The sequence below is a fragment of the Notolepis coatsorum genome, assembly GCF_963971535.1.
Source record: "Notolepis coatsorum genome assembly, chromosome: 5".
Taxonomy (NCBI): Eukaryota; Metazoa; Chordata; class Actinopteri; order Aulopiformes; family Paralepididae; genus Notolepis; species Notolepis coatsorum.
Window position 1 is genome coordinate 30,330,685 of NC_140169.1, and position 23,000 is coordinate 30,353,684.

The 23,000-nt window shown below is 41.0% G+C and overlaps 1 protein-coding gene across 1 annotated transcript in view; it reads left to right on the forward strand.

Moving 5' to 3' along the window:
- The window catches only part of LOC311228141 (thrombospondin-type laminin G domain and EAR repeat-containing protein-like), a gene marked incomplete at its 5' end in the record, with an annotated part of 352,183 nt that overhangs the window by 146,497 nt on the left and 182,686 nt on the right, over positions 1-23,000 (forward strand). Inside the window, 1 exon segment of the mRNA XM_084314056.1 lies at positions 1,191-1,371. Coding sequence (XP_084170182.1) covers positions 1,191-1,371 — 181 coding nt within the window.

The window sequence follows — 23,000 nt, forward strand, 5'->3', positions numbered from 1 at the left end:
GACAATATTGTCACAAGGAAAGATGAAATTACATACCTGGGTTCCATCCTAGAGGCAAATCTTTCCTGTGACAAAATGGCAACCAATGTAATCAAAAAAGTCAACTAAAGAACTAGATTCGTGTACCGGATCTCCTCTCTGGTAAACAAGAATACCCTGAAGACTCTGGCAGGAGCACTCATTCAAGGGTACTACGACTATGCTTGCACCTCATGGTACCAAAGCACCTCAAAGGCGCTAAAAACAAGATTACAAACATCTCAAAACAAACTGGTCAGACTACTGCTTGACCTTACTCCAAGAACCCAACTTACCCCTGCCCACTTTGACAACCTAGGATGGCTTAGAGTAGACGACAGAGTACAGCAACTTGCAATGGGCCTGGTCTACAAGATACACTACACCACTAAGGTACCCATGTACATGTCAAAATACTTCCCAAAAGTCAGTGAATACCACGACCACAACACCAGAGGGAGCTCCACAAATCATGTTAAACCCAGATTCGTGGTCTAAACACGTTTCGCAATTATGCCACATCAATGTGGAACACCCTATCCACAGCTGTAAAGGAATGTGAATCACTACCCACCTTCAAAACCACTCTCAAAGAGCACCTACGGGAGAATGCAATTCTAAACTGGCCCCTGTAAATGTCCAAACCCAACCCCCTCCAATGTACCGCCCCCCCCCCCCCCCCCCCACCCACCCCACCTACCCAACCTCCTCCAACGTACAGTTTCTTCCCCCTCAAATGTATATACTCTCTTTTTAGACTATTTTTGTACTTTTGTATAAACAGTACTGTATATTTGTAGATCTGGTATGTCATAAATCTCTAGATGTAACAGTACTGTCTACCTGTATGTCATATATGTCAGAATTGAAAATGGGGGAACCTGATCTAAACAAGATGAAAGTCTTTCTCTGGTCTGCATCCTCTTGTGTATTGATCTGTACTGTATTGTACCCATTCTGCAATCTGTTAATAAAATGTTCAATCAATCAATCAATCAATCAAACTGAAGTAGTGTCAGACGTAGCAGAGTGACTGAGTGTCTGTGTGTGTGTGTGTCTCTCTCTCTCTCTCTCTCTCTCTCTCTCTCTCTCTCTCTCTCTCTCTCTCTCTCTCTCTCTCTCTCTCTCTCTCTCTCTCTCTCTCTCTCTCTCTCTCTCTCTCTCTCTCTCAGGTGTTCCTGGTGGTAGCTAACTCTCAGGAGGAGAGCAGAGAGTTATCAGTCATCTATAAATGGAGTCAGAGACGACAGCGTTTCCTACGCTACCAGACCCTAGAGACCCACTCAGCTCTAGACTGGGAGGCCTTCAGCATAAACAACCACAGCTTTCTGGTGGTGGCCAATCACAGGCGAGGTACACGGGAAGTAATGAAATTAGCCGACCTGTGCAAAATCATTGATCTACTTACTTTGAGATGTAAAGAAAAGCCACACTCTGTGATTTCTGGAGAAATAATGTGCTAGCCAGGTGAATATAGCAATATATCACTATCTGTGAGTATAGCAACCAAAATGTTTCCTTCTCCTCCTTTAAAAAAAAAGCTTTTTTTGTTGTTCTTTGTTTTTACAATTTACCTGTTTAGACCCTGGTGGTTTCTTAGTGTGATATTCCACTATCATAAGCCTGTATATCATATGTATATAATATGTGATATAATATACACATATTATATAATATTAGCTGTCAACTCTCAGCTCTTATGCTTTTCCCCAGCTCCTTTCACCCTGGTTCAAAACTGGAAATTAGGAAAATTATCCCATATTAATGTCTGTGTCCCCAGTGGTTTCACGTCAACTACGTCCACATTGATACACATTAGGACTCCCACATTGACACACATTAGGACCCCCACATTGATACACATTAGGACCCCCACATTGACACACATTAGGACCCCCACATTGACACACATTAGGACCCCCACATTGACACACATTAGGATCCCCACATTGACACACATTAGGACCCCCACATTGACACACATTTGGCCTCTGACTCTCATTTGATTATGTTATTAGATATTTGTTGTTAAGATATGACTTAGTCCAGAATTCCATAACTGTCTACTGGAGGAGATACCATTGGAGTAAAGCTTATGATCAGAGTCATCACTCTTGTCTATCATCGTATTGGGTCTGATGTCTAGTGAACAGTGACCTTAAACATTTTCTGGGGACTCCCTGGAACCTCCTCAAGGACCCCCAGGGGGCCCCCGGAGAGGACCACCACCCGATACCGTCTCACTTTGTAAACAAGTCTGGGTAATTTCTCTCAAACACAGTCACGGATCAGAGGTTCCAGCTCTGACACGACTATAACCTTTAAATCACAAGCCTTGGCCACCTGCTTTACTGCTGCATTAAACCTGTAGATGAAAAGCCCAGCTGATGTGAGAGTCTTTCTAGCTGCTGCTGTACTTTCCTGTGTGCAGCTCTCAGATGTTATCTGAGTTTCTTCTTTGATTTCTCCTTCATGTGGCTGTTTACACCCCTTCCTCCTTCCTCACATCCTGTTGTGTGTTGCACAGCTGTGTGTGTGTGTCTGTGCGTGTGAGAGAGAGAGAGAGAGAGAGAGAGAGAGAGAGAGAGAGAGAGAGAGAGAGAGAGAGAGAGAGAGAGAGAAATGTGTAAAATGTGTAAAGTGTAAAATGTAACCATACATAAAAAAAATTGTATGTATGGTTAAATCTTGTGTGTGTGGTGTGTGTGCCTGTGTGTGTGTTTGTTTGGCGCATGTGTGTGAGAGAGAGAGAGAGAGAGAGAGAGAGAGAGAGAGAGAGAGAGAGAGAGAGAGAGAGAGAGAGAGAGAGAGAGAGAGAGAGAGAGAGAGAGAGAGAGAGAGAGAGAGGGAGAGAGAGAGAGAGAGAGAGAGAGAGAGAGAGAGGTGTGAACACATTTTGTGTACATGTTTGCATGTTGTGTGTGTGTGTGTGTGTGTGTGTGTGTGTGTGTGTGTGTGTGTGTGTATGTGTGTGTGTGTGTGTGTGTGTGTGTGTGTGTGTGTGTGTGTGTGTGTGTGTGTGTGTGTGTGTGTGTGTGTGTGTGTGTGTGTGTTGTGTGTGTGTGTGTGTCAGGCAGGTGGCCAGGCCTTTCAGATGGTTAGATCATAAAACACACAGATACCGGTGCATGCAGTCCTGGCGGAGGGGGTGGGGGGGTGGGGGGGGGACGACAACAACAGGTTCATCTGATATATTTATCGTAATATCCTTACTGCCATTGTAAATGTCACAATTTTGTACTAATAGTTTAGTAAATTGTATAATTTTGTAAATAATACTATGACATGATCTCATTTTATTAAACCATGATACCGACTTCCGGTTTGAGATGTTCGAGTGAGCAGCCATAGAAAAGAGCTCCCGGTCAAAGAATATCGAAAAAAGGAAGTAAAACTATCTAAAACTAAATAAAAAGTGACAATTCAAGGATATTAGAGAAAAGGAAGGATGAACACAAGAAAAAGCGAGAGAAAAGGTACCCCAGAAGAAGTACCGACACGAGGTTATCGACACGAGGAGGTGGCGCAGAAGGTAATTCAAGCTAGCATGACGCAGGGCGACAGACCAGAGACACCAGCCTGGGTAGCGGAACTGCAAGCTAGCATACAGACTAGCATACAAGCTAGCGCATTAGCTATCCAACAAGCTAACGCAATAGCTAATCAAGCTAACACGCAAAGCATCCGGAGCGACATCGATACACTCAGGGAAGAATTAAAGAAGGGTCAGGACGAGCTCAGAGAAAAAATAAATAAGAGACTCGAGACAATCGATGGAAAACTACAGGAACAAGAGAAAGATATAAGGATGCTAGAAGGAAGGACAGCTGAAACGGAGGAATGGAATACAAATATACAAGAAATTCTAAAGGAGACGCTCGAACAACAAAATATGTTGAGAGAAAAGCTAACAGATTTGGAGGGGAGGTCGAGGAGAAATAATATACGAATATGGGGACTGAGAGAAGGGATAGAAGAAGACTCGATGACCAAATATATAGACAACCTAATTCGAGGAAAACTGGAAGTGCCAGACCTAGTCAAGATAGAGATTCAAAGGGCACACAGGACCCTACACAGGAAAATTCGCAGAGTCAAATTTACTCAAATTGAGTAAAATTTTACTCCCAAAAAGACAGTATTGGCTCCGACTCCAGATAGAGTGAAAATGACTCTTGTCACAGAGTTAAATCTTCAGAGTTATTTCTACTCCATTTAGTGTTAACATTTAACTCTACAAAATACCAACTTACTCCATTTAGCATAAAGTAAAAACAACTCTAACATCTATAGAGTTATTTTTCACTCAATATAGAGATATTTTAAGTTATATTTCACTCAATATAGAGTGGTATTTTAATCAATATAGAGTTATATTTTCACTCAATAGAGTTATATTTCACTCAATATAGAGATATTTTAAGTTATATTTCACTCAATATAGAGATACTTAAAGTTATATTTCACTCAATATAGAGTGGTATTTTAATCAATATAGAGTTGTAATTCCCTCAATATGGAGTTGTAGTTCACTCAATATAGAATAGATTTCACTCGATATAGAATATCATATTTCACTCAATATAGAGTGGTATTTTAATCAATATAGAGTTGTAATTCCCTCAATATGGAGTTGTAGTTCACTCAATATAGAATAGATTTCACTCGATATAGAATATCATATTTCACTCAATATAGAATTAAATAATAATTTACTCTGGAATAATACATTTAAAATAAACGGGGGCAAAGCAGAAATCAGTATTTAACAATGCACTTTTATTTGCAACATGCAGGCATATCCTTTGGGATGCAAACAGTTTTACAACAGCGTGTGAGAATCATGACTTCAAGGGGCAATCGATAGAAAAAAAAATTAATAAAATAAGATTCATCAATAAGCTTGTGCAATCTTTGTTTTCAGTTGCCAAGAAATTTGAAATTCCTAGTACCTTGGACTTAAAGGTCTATGATGACTTAAAACACTGAAGTCGACAAGGAGGCGTTTCAGTTGGGATGCAAACAGTTTTACAACAGCGTGTGAGAATCATGACTTCAAGGGGCGATCGATAGAAAGAAAAAAAGGTCATTAATAAAATAAGATTCATCAATAAGCTTGTGCAATCTTTGTTTTCAGTTGCCAAGAAATTTGAAATTCCTAGTACCTTGGACTTAAAGGTCTATGATGACTTAAAACACTGAAGTCGACAAGGAGGCGTTTCAGTTAAAGAAACCAGACATGGGTGTGTTGGAGATTTGTTCACCCCAAGTTGCTTATTAACATGGAGCCTAGCCTCATCCAAAATGTCACACAGGTACTGTATATGTTTGTACTTTGAAATGATCTTTGTTTCTATACGCCCAATGTAATGTAACATAGTAAAAAAAAAAAAAAAAACACGTCTGAGGAAGAACTTGCTTGGTGTGGATCCTTCCTAATCTTTTTACATTACACTTGTCAAACATTCCTCTCTTGCTAATCACACTTGGTATATGTCTACGTGATTGTTAGATTCAGTGAGCCCCTCTGCAAACAACTCCATTATATACAAAAATCACCATGACTTCAAGGCTTCATGGGGAGAGTAATCGATAGAAAAAAGGTCATAAATAAAAGACAATTACATTTTGGCCTCTGTAAAGTGACAGCAGCATCTGCACCCTTTTAAAAAGGGATAGCTCACCCAAAAAAAGAAATCTACCAATTACACACCCCATGAATCCTTGAATTCATGGAGATTTGTTTGTTTGTCGCATTCCTGAGCCAATAATTCAAGCCAGTCATCAAATTATTGGCTCAGGAATGCAACAAAAAGAAATCACCATGACTTCAATTAAGGCTTCATGGGGAGAGTAATCGATCAATTACATTTTGGCCTCTGTAAAGTGACAGCAGCATCTGTACACCCTTTTAAAAAGGGATAGCTCACCCAAAAAAAGAAATCTACCAATTACACACCCCATGAATCCTTGAATTCATGGAGATTTGTTTGTTTGTCGCATTCCTGAGCCAATAATTCAAGCCAGTCATCAAATTATTGGCTCAGGAATGCAACAAAAAGAAATCACCATGACTTCAATTAAGGCTTCATGGGGAGAGTAATCGATCAATTACATTTTGGCCTCTGTAAAGTGACAGCAGCATCTGTACACCCTTTTAAAAAGGGATAGCTCACCCAAAAAAAGAAATCTACCAATTACACACCCCATGAATCCTTGAATTCATGGAGATTTGTTTGTTTGTCGCATTCCTGAGCCAATAATTCAAGCCAGTCATCAAATTATTGGCTCAGGAATGCAACAAAAAGAAATCACCATGACTTCAATTAAGGCTTCATGGGGAGAGTAATCGATCAATTACATTTTGGCCTCTATATAAAGTGACAGCAGCATCTGTTCACCCCAAAGAAATAAAAGAAAACTAATAGTGTTCATCCCCAGTGCAATAGTTCAAGAGCTTAGTGATTTTCTCTTTTCCTTTTTTAAATCACAGGAAACAGTATGGAACAATAAATGAGCTTGAATCGTCATCACTGTATGACATCTGTATATCGAATGCTTTGTAAAACAAAAGCTCTTTGACATCAACTACATGAGGTCCATCTGTAGTACACACAACTTTAAATGCATAAAAATGGTCATCCAGAGACACAGTTTGTAGTGCAAATGTAAACAACAGTAACCTCTCATCTTTAAGAACAACACGGTGGATTTTGTGAAAAACTGGAACCTCACTAAGAACTTTAAGGCAAACAACTAAACCTGGACGATACATATTTCCATGGTGTTTGGCCCATCTAACATTTAACACCTTGGTGTCACTTGGTACCTGAAGAGTCTCCGCTATCTCACAGCCTCTGTCCATCACATTTAATGCTACCATTTTACTTGGACCAAGCACCAGTCTGTTGGGATCAAATGTCTGCCAATTGTATGCTACTTGACTTTGGTGTTTCTTTGCCAACGTTTTAGTTATATTTTTGAAGCTTTTTAGTTGTTTTTTAAAGAAATTATGCTTCGCTTCATAGCGCATGCACCAGACATGCAAAAGTGGTCCAATTTTACGAATACATGTAGGATAGTGCACCATAAAATGATGCTTTGGTAGTAGCCTCCTGTTGGGAAACAAATGCTTGAATAACCCGTGGTGCTCTGCAATCAAGTGTTTTAAATAAATAGTAATGCCAGTTGATAACCTGGGAGAAAATACAATATCTGCTATTTGAAGCAACAGCAGAAGCAAATACCAGTGTTGATCATTTGGACAAACCAAGTCTCCAAAGATAAGTGGTAGATTGCGAAGTAAACACCAAGATTGGATTGCATTTAACCCCAAGTCATTTGAGGTCTCTACTAACTTCAATGCAGGTGGCTTGTTGTTTTGTTCCAGGTAACCATAGTTAAAGCTCTTAATTCTCAAGTCTATTTCCTTTGATGTTGTGTAGTTTTTAATCAAGTGTAGTATTAGCAGTTTCATTTCATATTGTGCCACGCCCTCCAAGATATCATGCATAATATCGACAGAGAAATTGTCACATGTATTGAAGTACTGCAAGGAATTTAGAATGCAAGAACGTTTAACTCCCATCACATAGGGAAGACCAATAGTAGTCTCCATTGTGTGGCAGTGTTCTGCATGAAGTGCTCGAGTTCGCATAACTATCTTGGGTGAATCTTCTTTGAATTCCGTCTGAAAGTCCTCTTTCTCAGCAAGACAAAAGCGGCAACAATATCTGGCACTGAATGATTCTACGAAACCAAACAAACCGTGAATACCAAGGTTGTCACCTGTAACTTGGACAATAGTTCCATACACTGGCTGATCATACAATGGGACCTTAATTCCATCCTTCTCCAGTATTTTAATATCTTCCACAAGTGGAGCAAGTATTTTAGAAAAGCCATGTGTTTTAATGTCTTGGGCATGGAATAAAGCGACCAAATGAATATTAAGCAGAATTGAGTTGTACTTTGGAGAAAAATTACGCAAGGTGAAATAGATTGCTCCTAATTTATGTATTCCCTTTTTACTCCCCAACGGATTCGCGCATTCAAAATCATCATAGAAAAGCTGCACCTGAATTGCATGCTTCTGTTTTGAAAATAGAGGATGACTCTTGAAATACTCTCCATCACACAAGTCATTAAGAAGATCTTCTCTTAAACTGGAATCACTCTGCATCATCTCTTTTATATTAGGGTGTTTGTAAATAAAGTCTAATGTTTTCAAAATTGGGATATAAACACATTTATCAGTAACAACAGCCTGATCATAAGTTCCAGTAGTCCGATTGCGCAGGGTATCAAATCTTGTACCAAGGACATATTCAACTGGGTCTACCCTTCCCCACTTCTCTGTAAAATATTGCCTTCTCTTAGTTTCAGAATTTAAGATACAAAAGGGATTTTCAATTTCTTCATAACACTGATCAATTTTACACTCAACCTCACTTTTGATAGGTTCCTGTAAAGATAGACACTGCTTCACATATTGTTTTGCTTGATTATGGATATCATCAACAATCACTTCCATTGAAGTTACCAAAGAGTTGATTATTGTTTCACCTACACCTGCCACTTTAAGTTCAGCTACTGTTGCAGCACAGCTGTCTACAAGACTATTATTAAGAAGGACTGGAAGGACTGGGTCAGAAGGGGCACTGCCTGATGGAAAGTCATCAACATAACTTTCAGCTAAATGTTCAGCTGTAGAGCGGCCTTCACCAGGATCATCACATGGTTGATGACGTGCTTTAAGATGCTTTCGAAACCCAGAAAAAGTGCAAAAGACATGTAAACAACCAGGCTGACCACATTTAAGACGAAGTGTCCTTCCTGAACAAAGTCCGTGGATCATCCTTAAGTGCCTCATCAGTGAATTGGCATTTGCCTGAGAGTTTTTGCAAATGAAACACAACATCTTATCAAAAAACACTGGAGCATCAGAGGCCTCAAGATAAAATATCTTCTCAGTATCAAAAGTCTGTGCAGCATCAGAGGCCTCAAGATAAAATATCTTCTCAGTATCAAAAGTCTGTGCAGCATCAGAGGCCCGAGATAAAATATCCTCTCAGTATAAAAAAGAAATCAGTGCAGCATCCGAGCCCTCATCTCTTTAACCCTGGGGTTGACATTAGTTGTAGCAGCATCGATCTTGTAAATGGCGGTTTGCAAGAAGTTGTACATATTGGCCAGATCCCGGTTGTATGAGGTACCAAAGACAAAATGAGCTTTGAAAAGCTCATCAAAAGAGGCAAGAGAGTCTGGTGACTTACAAGGGATTGCATGTTTGTCAATCACAATGAAGTACTTGTGAATCACACTCCTCTGGGTCCCCACAGCAAGCAGATAGGGTTGAAGGCTCTCCGTGATGCTGTCCAAATGCCCCTGGATACTGGTCCCAGTCTGTGACAAGAGAACTTCATTAGTCTTGCTATTAAAATTAGTCACGGTTTGCAAACCGTGGTCTTTGCATGATTTCAATCATGCAGGTCAATATCAGGGATGCACGATAATTATCAGGCCGATATCAGCAATTATGACGTCATCCCGATAAAAGTATTGACAGCTCTGATAATAAAAAAAATATATATATTTTTTTTACTTTTTTCTTTTCATGTCAACATTCACACGCACTATATATGCTTATTTAGGATTTGACTTGATTCAACAACAAAGCAGTCGGGGCAAAGGCAAGCCAAAAACGGTCGAAAATGTGGTTATTTGAAGTTTGGATTTTTTTCTTCTCACAACTGAGGTAGGTAGATTACATTTTTAGAGACTAAAGTACCGAAAAAGGTACCGTTGGGTACCGGTATCGATTCACAGGTACCGGTACCGTATCGGTTCAAATGTGAACAGCATCCCTACTGACAAAGCACAATACCTGTTGGTTTTTAGTTGTTCAGGGAAACACATTGTTAATGACATTGACGGATTGTGAATTTTGTGATCGACTCAAATTATATTTATTTGGAAAAATAAATAGTCACTTTATTTGAAGAGTCAAAACTGTTCTCTTGGCTTTGTTTTGTTCATATAGTAACGCTCATGTCATGATAAATCTGGTTAGGTCAAAACTACAGGAATATACATAAAAAAATTTATAATTATAGTACAATAAATATATATATCGGTTATCGGTATCGACCTTGAGGAGCAGAAAGTTATTGGTATCGATATCGGGGTCAACAAATCAATATCGTGCACCCCTAGACAGAACAGTGATCCTTCTTATACTTTAATTCAACTGTAACTAGGGATGCTCGATATTGGCTTTTTTACCGATATACCGATATTGTCCAACTCTTAATTTCCAATACCAATATCAACCGATACCGATATATGCAGGGTTTCCCCCCCAAAAAACAGAATAATTTCAGGTAATTAACATTACATATGTCTTGTTGTGGAATTAACATAACATTATGCATACTTTTGACAATAAATAAAATCAGAATTTGTTCTTACTTGCCTGGGTAAATAAAAGTTGGTTATAGAAATGTAAAAAGAATAATTCATTTTTTTTTTACCGATATTTTCCTATATCACATTTGAATGCCAATATCGGCCGATAATATAGGCAACTGTAACCTTACCTTTATGAACTTCACAAGGGAGTCAATGGCTTCTCTGGCTGAGAGCTTTCCCGGTCTCTTGTTGCGTCCCTGAGGTGATGGTGGCAGGAGGTGGACAAGAAGCAAGAGGGAGGACATTTCACTGTCCCATGCTAAAAATACAAAAAATTAAATAAAAAAAATCAGAAATACATTTGACTAAAAGCTGTGTTTCCATTTGTTTAAAAAACAATTCACCCTTCCATTATTATATTCCTTTAATTCAAGCATACCATTGTTCAGTTCTATTGTGTCTGTTGTGGATTCAGCATTCTGAAGCAGGTCTTGAAGGTCGCCGGTCTGGGTGAGGCCACGGCTTTGTTCAAGGACTTTCTGCCTGCAGAAAGTAGGCCACTTCTCCAGGAACTTTGCAGAGATGTCATCACCAAACATCAGACTGAAATCCTGCTCAATCTGCAGACAAGATGGAATAAAACATGGTTGAAATTTTTTTGTCATACATTGTTAAATAGTAGGGCTGACCCCTATTAATCGATTAGTCGACTAATCGGTCGAAAGGGGCCGTAGTCGACTGGCCAACCTCTTAGTCGAATATAATATTATAAAAAAAAAAAAAAAAAAATATATATATATATTATAATTTTTTTCAAAAGAAAAGAGGCATAGAAGCGTGGCTAACGCTAATGGCAGGCATACCAGAGGCTAACTGCCTACGAAAACAGGCACAGAGGCACTGAAAGAGGATTTCATCAGTGGACCAATTGTATGCTTTTGCAGAGGACAAGAAGCCTTCAGTTGACTCCTTCAGACATTAAGCACCCCCCACAGCCCAAATGGAATGATAAATTTTTTATTTTTTATTTTTTTTAACAATCCTAGTCAACCATCCAAATCCTTAGTCAGGGACAGCCCTATTAAATAGGTTCACCCTATGACCAGGGATGTGATCTAAATTGTTTAAAAAGGTCATTTTTTATTTCAGTTAGACTTTAATGCAAGCCACATACCATTCCTGTGATGTCTAGGAATCTTGGAAAGGTGGTGAATATTTCAGAGGACTTGATTGGGTCGTGCATCATTTCTTGGCGATGGGTGAAGGTCTGTTTCATCTTCTCCTTGATGATTGCTTCATCAGTTGTATGCTTCATCAGTGCACTGGCCTCACGAAACTGGGTGTCTGTGGTTAGCTGGTTTTCCTCAGAGAAGGGGGCTCTGTCGCCAGAACTTGGACCACCTGTAACAGTGTAGAAACCACACATACTGCTGCAATACTTTCCAGTGATATGCATTTACTATAATGATCCATCTTCACAGTTGCTAGATAAACAGTGGACTGGGACAATCAAAATTACATACCGATCAGTGGCTGAACATTACGGCTCTTCTTTTGTCCCTCTGATGCTATCTTTTGAAGTGATTTCACCCTCCATGCCAGAAACCCACTCCCATCTACTGGATTGTAATACTGCTCCTAAAACACAAGAAGTAAAGAGGAAAAAAAAAAGTTATTTGGTTTAAATGGGCATGTGTAAATGTGTTTATTTCTCTCCTTAAAACTTAACACATGCCCTTCTCTGAAGAATTGCTAAAATCAAGGTCAACAGGTAGGACATCTGTGGTTCTTAAATTGTTGAGGTTAGGAGAAATGGTCAGCATACAGAAATGTTAACAAATATTTAGTTGAAATCGTACTCCGCACAGCCCTTTTAAGCAATTCCAGAGAAGTGAGGAGTAATGGGGTTGGTGTTTTATGTACCATGCATGTGATTGGATAATGTTATGCATAATGTTGTGTTAATTCCACGACAAGAGATATGTAGCCTAATGTTAATTACCTGAAATTATTCCTTTTGGGGGGGGGGGGGGGGGGGAGAAACCCTGCATATATCGGTATCGGTTGATATCGGTATTGGAAATTAAAGAGTTGGACAATATCGGTATATCGGATATCGGTAAAAAAAAGCCAATATCGAACATCCCTAGAAATTATATAACAAGAATGACCTATAAACATAATAATTGTTAGACTAGAAGTCTTTATTTGTCATGCAGTTTTAACACACACGCAAGATGGGCGACCCACAGGAACACACATGCACTGAGTCGCCGATGAAATGTCTCTCTGCACTTTTCCCTGATGTACTTACATATCCCAAATTGCCCTGGGGATCGGCCAGGTATGGGAATAAGGCAGTGATGCCCTTTGCGTAGTCTTCTTTAACACGCCTTGAAGGACTCGTCCTACAGTGCACACATACACAAGTATGAGATCCAAACAAAAGTATTGCTGTGCCAATGCCTTCTGCACAATCTATGTAAAGCGCTTTGGATAACCATTTATCATTTACCAATTCTGCAAAAAGGAGGATCTTAGTAAAAACCAAAAATGTGTATTGGGTGCGTAATGTTTAGATAACATAATTACCCATGCTCTTTTGCCATGTGCGCAACCAATATCTTCACCATGTCGCGTCTTCTGGTATCCGTTAGGGTTTTCGTCCGAGCATAATCGGCAATGATCCTCTCTCCTCCAGCTGTGTCCCTCAGAATCTTTTCAGTCATCTAAGCGGGAGTAAAAAGGGGGGGGGGGGGGGGGAGGACACACATGGATAGACAGTCATTTGGTGGCCAAGTATATTTAACCCTTTCACTGCCACACTAGTACCAGTATGTGGTATACAGTATGTGGTACAGTATGTGATAGTAAAGGGTTAACCTTCTGTAGTGCGGCAGTGAAAGGGTTAACCTTCTGTAGTGCGGCAGTGAAAGGGTTAACCTGCTGTTGTGCGGCAGTGAAAGGGTTAAGGTGACAAATGTAAACCATGACCCCCCCCCCCACCCCCATTTTCTCCCCAATTGTACTTGGCCATCCCCAATGCCCATGCTACCCCTTTATCAGAGTCACCATCTCCATTTCAAACAGTCATATGCAAAGCTTACCAGAGTGATACGAGTCAGGTCAGCACCGTTTCTTGGAGCAGGACTAGACTGCAAAATGATGGTGTCATCAGACTCCCCCTCATTGTCTGCACCAGAGCTGAGAACGGAGCTTTGGCTGCTGGAGTTGCTTGCAGAGGTCCTCACTGAATCTAACAATCATGTAGACATATAAGTGTGATTAGATAGGAATGTTTGTGACAAGTGTAATGTAAAAAGACCACATTAGATTAGGAAGGATCCACACGTTACATTGGGCATATATACAAAGATCATTTCAAAGTACAAAAATACACAGTACCTGTGTGACATTTTAGGTTAGCCAGGACACGTGTAGCCTTTTTACAACGCATCCGCGTTTCCGGCGCTCTGATTGGCCAGGTCATGTGACATGTGCGCCCAATAGCGTGTTTGCCCATTTCCGCGTCGAACAGCCTGCAAACTACCTGGCGTTCTATCGCCATGCTCTAAGACAAACTCTAACCTTAACCAACTTCGAAGAGTGCCCTTAACCAGTGTAGAAACTTGCCGTCCCACGATTGCCGCTCATGTCACATAACCTGGCCAATCAGAGCGAAAAAAACGGGAACCCGGAAATGTTGTAAAAAGGCTTCAAGCAGCCAGGACTGTATGGATGAGGCTATAAGGCTCCATGTTAGCAACTCACCTTCAGGATTTGAGTCTTGGGGTGAACAAATCTCCAACACACCCAGGTCTGGTTTTTTTAGAAGAAATTGAAACGCCTCGTCGTCGACTTCAGTGTTTGAGTCATCATAGACCTTTAAGTCCAAGGTACTAGGAATTTCAAATTTCTTGGCAACTATAGACAAAACAAGATTGCACAAGCTTATTGATAAATCTGTTGTGCAATTTATTTAATTTGTATTAATTAAAATGTCATAAAATGGGATATTAAAATAGCCACTGAAAATGTGATCATATGAGGAAGATTGACAGCCTTAATTGACATACTTAACACCGGTTCCTGACAGGCAGCGAGCGTGCGAACTGGAGACGAAATCGTGCGCGACACTGTCCTGATATGAGGCGGCGCGTGTCCGGGTGTGTCTGTGTGTGTGTTACCTGGAAGCACACAGGGGCAAAGCAGCCTGCGATTCTTGACCAATAAAAAGTGTTTAGGGGCGTGACTCGGCCGCGTAATCGCTCAACTAGAGACACAGCGAGCGAATATTTGAGGGGGGAACGACATCGCCGCTCAGTTTGCTGTCGCTCGCGGCAGGTCAGGATAGTCTGATTGAAACGAATACATTTTAATCATTTTCGCAATCACGCTCGCTCGCGTCACTGCCTGTCAGGAAGGGGTGTAAGACATTGATTGGTTCACTCTATCCTAAATAAAATGGATTGTGCTTTGTACTGTAGGCCTACAGCTTAAATTAACATGCAGGGAAAGCCTAAACTGATACCCAGTATGTTGTTGCATAGGGCAGTGGTTCTCAAACATTTCATGTCAAGGACCCCCCAAATTGACAATTAGCCCACAGACCCCCCATTTGAAAAGATGTGCCATGGACCCCCATAAGACAATATTTGTACGGCTCTAGCAGTGATTCTCAACCATTTTAATTCCAAGGGCACCCATTTAATGGCATTTGTATCTTTGGGACCCCAATTTATATTGTAAAATCAATGTTAATTTAACTCTTGACGGTGTACAATGGACGTTGGGGTCCATTTGTACACAGTCAGAGTTACAGACCAATAAGGGTCCATTTGGTTCCTAACTATCAAGGCGGACGCCATTTTGAGAACCAACGGCACGCTGTGCAAAATGTTTCACTCACCACACTCCAAAAAAGTTGTGAAGGTCAATTGGCCCTCAAAACAGATGAATTTCTGCCGGTCAACGTGTTTAACACGTACAGCCTGCATCTGATGGCAAATAAATAATAACAGTTACTAAGATGATACATATAGGGCACAACAACTCATGCATTATGAGGAGTGTTACAATTAGAAAATATTACAAAAGCACCATACAGTAAATTTCGCTGAGTACATTTTACTCAAACTGAGTAAAACTTTACTCACGTCTTGGGCTCAAATTGACTCAGTTTGAGTAAAATTTACTCTGTGAAATTTACTGTGAGGATAGTTCCACAAGTTTCCATTATATTATACATGGAGGCAGAACACACAAATTAGTCAACCCAGTACAATGGTTCAAATAAACACTTGTTGAACCGAACAGTGCGTCAAATTAACTTGTTATGTCCATTTACCACTAGTAAAACAGTCAACCTACAGCACATTGCGGCAAATTTACGTGACTCTATTTAGAGTAAAACACACGTTGTCTCTTCAGCAAAATCCGCCAACATGTAACATATAATTGTTCCATCTCCTGTACTATGTCTACTTGTCTTGTATGTTCTTAATACGTCAGTTTTTGTATGGATATAGTTATATCACTACTTTTAACAACAGCCTACAGGCATGGTCTACAGGTATGGTCTCAGGCCTATACAGGTATAGCCGCATGCAGGTGAAAATTAGCTTCTGGCTAACACTAGCTCATATACATTTTACATGAAAACCGACATGTTGATTAATGTGCACTGTCCCTGATAGCAATACTGTTGATAATTGAATACTCGTGTTGCACCGACGTACCTGTTCTTAAGTTATTGTCCATAAAACTGTAAAACGTTTATTTAATAGCGTGCGTGCTAGCAGCTAACATGCTAACATCGTGATAGATGGCTCTGTGGCTTAGCTGTAATGTACGGTGACTCTATTTAGAGTAAAACACACGTTGTCTCTGCCACCGTTTCAGCAAAAACCGCCAACATGTAACATATAATTGTTCCATCTCCTGTACTATGTCTACTTGTCTTGTATGTTCTTAATAAGTCAGTTTTTGTATGGATATAGTTATATCACTACTTTTAACAACAGCCTACAGGCATGGTCTACAGGTATGGTCTCAGGCCTATACAGGTGGAAATTAGCTTCTGGCTATACACTAGCTCATATACATTTTACATGAAAACCGACATGTTGATTAATGTGCACTGTCCCTGATAGCAATACTGTTGATAATTGAATACTTGTCCATACAACTGTAAAACGTTTATTTAATAGCGTGCGTGCAAACGTATAGCAGCTAACATGCGAACATCGTGATAGATGGCTCTGTGGCTTAGCTGTAATGTTGCAAATTAGTTACACACATTGCTGTTTAATAAATTAACAAATAATAATAATAATCTTACCTTGTATTTGGCATCCAAGAGAAGGAAAATATCGCTGTATTGCGCTCTTGCTGCACCTGAGCTTGAAGCGAGGACTTGGCGAGAGAGAAAGATGGCGTCGGCACCTTTGGGAATTATATGGATAGTAGGCGTGACCAATGCTGTATTACTCCAATAGAAACTCTTCTGGAACTTTACTCTCACTCTATTGGCCACAGGCAATGATTATGCCCCAAATGGAGTAAATATGACTACTTGAGAGGAAAATAATAACTCCGTAATAATTACTCTGGGAAAATGACTCCCCAGTTTTTCCTGTGTAGCGCCGAAGCCACAGATAAACAGACCACGAGAGCAGTTATAGTTAATTTCTTGAAATTCGAAGTCAAAGAAAACATTCTCAGAGCAGCCTGGCAGACGAAGATGGAGGTGGAGGGACAGAGAATAACCTTCGACCATGACTATTCAACAGAGGTGGCGGTAAAGCGTCAGAGCTATGTTCAGATAAAAAAGACTCTGAAAGAGAAAGGAATCAGATTTCAATCACCAATGACCACGCTGAAGGTTCATTGGAAAGAAGGCATAAAGGTATCCAACGACGTGAGGGAAGCGACAAGGGACATGGACCGGAGAGGATGGAAGGTGCCGGGAGGAGAAGAGGAGAGACCGACGCTGATGCAGAGGTTGGAGGAGGCGAGAAGATGGACCAGGGTCAGGGGACGAAGAGGAGGAGAGGAGGACAGGACGGTGAAGGAGATCTGAACCGATTCAAAGCGGATCAACTGCGAAGAAAGACGAAAAGACACAGAGAAGGGGAACAGAGAGGAGACGAGAGGGGACACAGTGATCCAAAGAAGGATAAGTACAATACACATTAAACTGGTATACATGGGACACACACAATACAAATAAAGGTAAACATGAAAAGGACTTATACAATGAGTTCATACGAGGTAATTATACCAAAAGTAATAAAAAAAAGGACATGGAGATTCAAGAGATATATTGAGGCGGATATGAAAGAACCACAGGATTACACGTGTCCAGGGGTGTAGCTCCCGATTCTGGGCCCCATGAAAGAATGTATTTGTAGGCCCCCAGTGAATGCGAGCGCGCGTCAGCGCGCAAGCGAATTTTTTTTTTACCATTTTTTTATTGATGAAAACGCATAATATGGTTTTTACCTATACATTCGGATCAGCAGTTCAGCACCTGCACTGTTGGTGGGTGATCCTAGTAAAGGATGTCGCATTGCGTTCATCTTCAATGAATGGACCAATGCAATAGTCTACCAAAGCCCCCCCCCTCTCTCTATATATCTCACACACACACACACACACCACACACACACACACACACACACACACACACACACACACACACACACACACACACACACACACACACACACACACACACACACACACACACACACACACACACACACACACACACACACACACACACACACACACACTTCAGAAACAAACATAGTATCAATGAGAGCATCAATAATACACCTGAGTGATGTCTAGTAAAAAAAAAAAAAAAAAAAATGTTTGGGGCCCCCCTCAGTGCTGGGCCCTTGGAATCATCCTAAGCTACCCCCCCAGCTACGCCCCTGCACGTGTCACATAATACAAATAGACGGGAACATGAAAGTGACTAATGCAGAGCTTATGACCGGGAGCTCGGAGGTTGCACACAGAACGAGCTGGACATGTATAGTGCGCATTTCTTAGCCACTAGGGGGAGCCCTCTCACTAGGAGAGCCACTACTCCCCACCCGCCAGCGGGGGAAAGAGGGAGACGACTGAATCCCTCAAATACCATGGAAGTTCCAAGTGTTAATGTTGAAGTTAATGTTGATTATGGTTATATGTATCAAAATCAGACAGGGATAGCTACAACCACAAATATTATTTTATGTGACATGGGTAGAACGGGAGAACATTTGGAAAATAAATATGACACAAGTTAAGGGTATCAAAATGATGTCGCTGAATGTAAATGGTATGAATAATCCGATTAAAAGGAGTAAGGTGATGACGGAACTTAAGAAAGAAGAGGCGCAGGTTATCTTCTTACAAGAAACACATATAATATCACAAGAACATGAAAAGCTGAAGAGATTCGGGTATGAGAATCTGTTTTATAGTTATTTTAAACAGAACCTTAGAAGAGGAGTAGCTATACTAATTAAAAACACAGTGAAGTTTGAAATGATCAGGGAAATAAGGGATAAAGAGGGTATGTAATGGTCAAGGGGAAAATGGAAGGTCAAATGGTATCACTAGTGAATGTATATGCTCCACCAGAAAGTGAGAAATATTTATTTGAAACAATCTTTGATATCATAGCGATGGAAGGGGAAGGGGTCCTAATCTGTACAGGTGATTTTAATGTAGTACTGAACTATGACATAGACATGACAAGCACAAAGAAATGGAGGACAAACATTAGCAAATATATGAATATACAAATGGCAGAATTAGGAATCATGGATATATGGAGAGAAATGCACACACTAGATAGAGAATACACACATTATTCGCATCCACACACAACATATTCAAGGATAGACTATTTTCTCATGACAACAGGGGACAGATACAGGGTAGAAGACTGCAGGATAGGGGTGACGGACATATCAGACCATAGCGCAATATATCTGTCAGTGAATCTTAAAAGTAGGCGGAGAAATACAGTTTGGAGACTGAATGTAGGACTATTAAATAACAAAGGTTTGGTTAATGAAGTAAAATGAGACATAATTACTAATTATTAATTAGATACAGAGAAGAAAATGATAATGGAGAGGTAGACCCAAACATTTTATGGGATGCACTAAAGGTAGTAATACGTGGACAATTTATAGCAAAGGCGGCATTACTCAAGAAGGCCAGAATAGAGACATACTAGAACTTGATAAAGAAACTGAAAGAATTAGAGAAAGAACACCAAAGCTCAAAGAACCAAAAGACACTTAGAGAGGTAAATGAAGTTAGAGGAAAGATAAACAAAGAACTGCTGACAGAAATAGAGAAGAAAGCTAGATACATGAAACAGACATACTATGAAGGAGGACCGAGAGTTTCCAGACTTTTAGCTAGACGAATCAGGACACAACAAAAACTGAACACAATACACACAATAAGGGACACGAACACAAACAAAATACTAAGAGAACCAGCTGAAATAGAGAAGAGATTTGAAGAATACTATAAGAAACTATACACACAACCGATAGCGGCAGGAGAAGAGGAGATAGAGACATTTTTAGGAAAATTAGATCTACCATCGATAGGGTAGGAACAGAACGAAATATTAAACGCAGAGATTACAGAACAAGAAGTGGGGAATGCGATCAGTAAAGCAAAGAGGAGTAAGTCACCGGGTAGCGACGGATTCCCCTCTGAATTCTACAAAACATTTAGACAGGAACTGAGCCCCATGTTAGAAGCAGCATTCAGACACACGATGAAAGAAGGCACAATGCCACCTTCATGGAAAGATGTCATAATTACTACAATTCCAAAAGAAGGGAAAGATAGAGAATTATGTAGCAGTTTCAGACCTGTGTCCATACTTAATGTAGATTACAAGATGTACTGTATACATCAATAATATCCAAAATATTTGAGACATTTATGACAGATATTATAGATGAGGACCAGACCGGATTCATTAAAGGAAGGCAGACACAGGATAACATAAGGAAGACAGTGCAGGTGGTAGAGGAGATACAAAAGGAAGGAGGAAGTGCATTATTAGTTAGTGTATCTGAGGGGTACAATTCCCTGACTGTATTGATAAGTATGGTATCATTAAACCACTACCGCTTTATGTACTTTAATTACTGGCCATACAGTACACGATATCTAAGTATGATGAACACTTTCCCACATATGAAATCAGGTCCACACAAAGGTAATAGTCAAATATTTAATATATAGCAAAAGGTACATATAATAGTTACTTATTACATTTATGATTTGAATTGAATGCTCTTGTAAGGCAAATGAGTACTCGTATGCAAATCAACACTGAATGTCCAATCTCTGGTTACACAGGAAGCAAGTATACAAGGGCTACATCTGCTCCTCCCTCCCCATCAACATGGACCCCCTGCAATTTGCATACCGCCCCAACAGGTCCACGGAGGACGCCATATCCCATGTGCTGCACACAGCAGCATCACACCTGGACAAGAGGCAGGGGAACTATGTGAGAATGCTATTCATCGACTACAGCTCGGCATTCAATACCATAGTCCCCTCCATACTCATAGCCAAGCTCAGGGACCTGGGCTTGGGCTATGACCTCTGCCAGTGGGTCTTGGACTTCCTGACTGGCAGACCCCAGGTGGTGAGAGCAGGCAACTGCACCTCCTCATCCATCACCCTCAACATAGGGGCCCCCCAGGGCTGTGTTCTGAGTCCCCTCCTCTACTCCCTGTACACACACGACTGTGTGGCTCAGCGGAGTAGCAATACAATCGTCAAATTTGCTGACGACACAGTGGTGGTGGGCCTGATCTCTGCCAACGACGAGAGGGCCTACCTGGAAGAGGTCAAGGTCCTGGCGGGATGGTGCCAGGAAAACAGCCTCTCCCTGAACGTCAGCAAAACAAAGGAGATGATTGTGGACTTCAGGAGGTCGGGGGTCAAGGACTACAGCCCCCTCAGCATCGACGGGGCACCGGTTGAGAGAGTCAACAGCTTTAAGTACCTCGGAGCCTACATATCCGAGGACTTGACATGGACCACACACATTAACAGTGTTGTGAAGAAGGCACGACAACGCCTCTACTTCCTCAGGCGCCTAAGGAAGTTCCAAGTCAGCCAGAAGATCCTTAAGAACTTCTACTCATGTACAATAGAGAGCATCTTGACCGGCAACATCACCTCCTGGTTTGGGAATAGCACTGCACAAGACCAAAGCAGACTACAAAGAGTGACACGTTCAGCCGAACGCACAATTGGAGGGGGGCTCCCCACCCTCCAGAACATTTACTACAAGCGTTGCAAGGGCAAGGCTAAGAGAATCATTAAAGACTCCAGTCACCCGAACAACTGCCTCTTTGAACTGCTGCGGTCAGGCAAGCGATACAGGAGTCTCAAGGCGAGCACAGAAAGACTCAGAAGAAGCTTCTATCCCCAGGCCATCAGGCTGCTAAACGAACAATGAATGAACACTACACAACAACAACCACCAAACGCACATAGCACACACATCCACACGCACACACTCACTTTAAACAAACACACTGTAGCACCCACTCCACACACTTATAGCACACACCCACTTTAAACAAACACACTGTAGCACCCACTCCCCACACTTTATATTTATGGATGAAGGATTGCACTACAACTCGTACACCTTACTGTAAATTGTACCTAAAATTGTACCTCATCCCATTTCTGCTTTGCACTAGATAGTACTGTACATTAGTACACTGCATAGTATTGTGTATTGTATATTATATGGTAACTCTGAACATTGTACATATGTCTATACCGAACACTGTGACCTCATTTTCTTCTTCTAAATTCATGCTATATTATGTTATTATGTTATTTGATACTATCTTGTCTAGCACAGTCTCTGGAGCGTAACAGTAAGAAGCATTTTGTATGAAAGTATTCTGTACTTCTGTATGACAACTATTAAAGAACTTGAACTTGGCTCTTAGGGGATTATAGCGATGGTCACTTAATGATTATAGCTGGATAATATACTGAAGGGGTCCCGCCGGTTGTAAGCCAGTAGGGGGGGTAGGAGAGCCGTCGGCTGTATCCCGTCTGGTCAACGATTTCCAGGGAGAATTCAGGTACAGAAAACAGTGCCCGTGGAACCTTGATCCACAGATGAATACACTTGGGCTCTCTTGTAGACGATAGCTGTAGCTGTCGCTGTCGGTCCACAACGAAGAAGAAGCGAGGCGACCTCAGTCTGGTCTGAGCGCCGTCTCACCTTGGCTCCTCTCGGGGTAAATCCAACACTCACCGGTGTTGGCGATTATCCGCTCCACAAATCAAGCACCAAAGCAAATAGATATTCCATGCCGTATAGGGCTCAGCAGTCGTCGGGGTAGGTAATCCAATGTGCAGGTCCACTCGTCCTCGCCCAGAACTCCTCGGATGAAAGCACCACGCGTGGTCTGCCCAGCCTGGTTAAGACTCTAGATAACGCGAGGAAACGATGGGGGTGCTGCTCACTTTAGAACTCTAACCGAACGATGCACCAT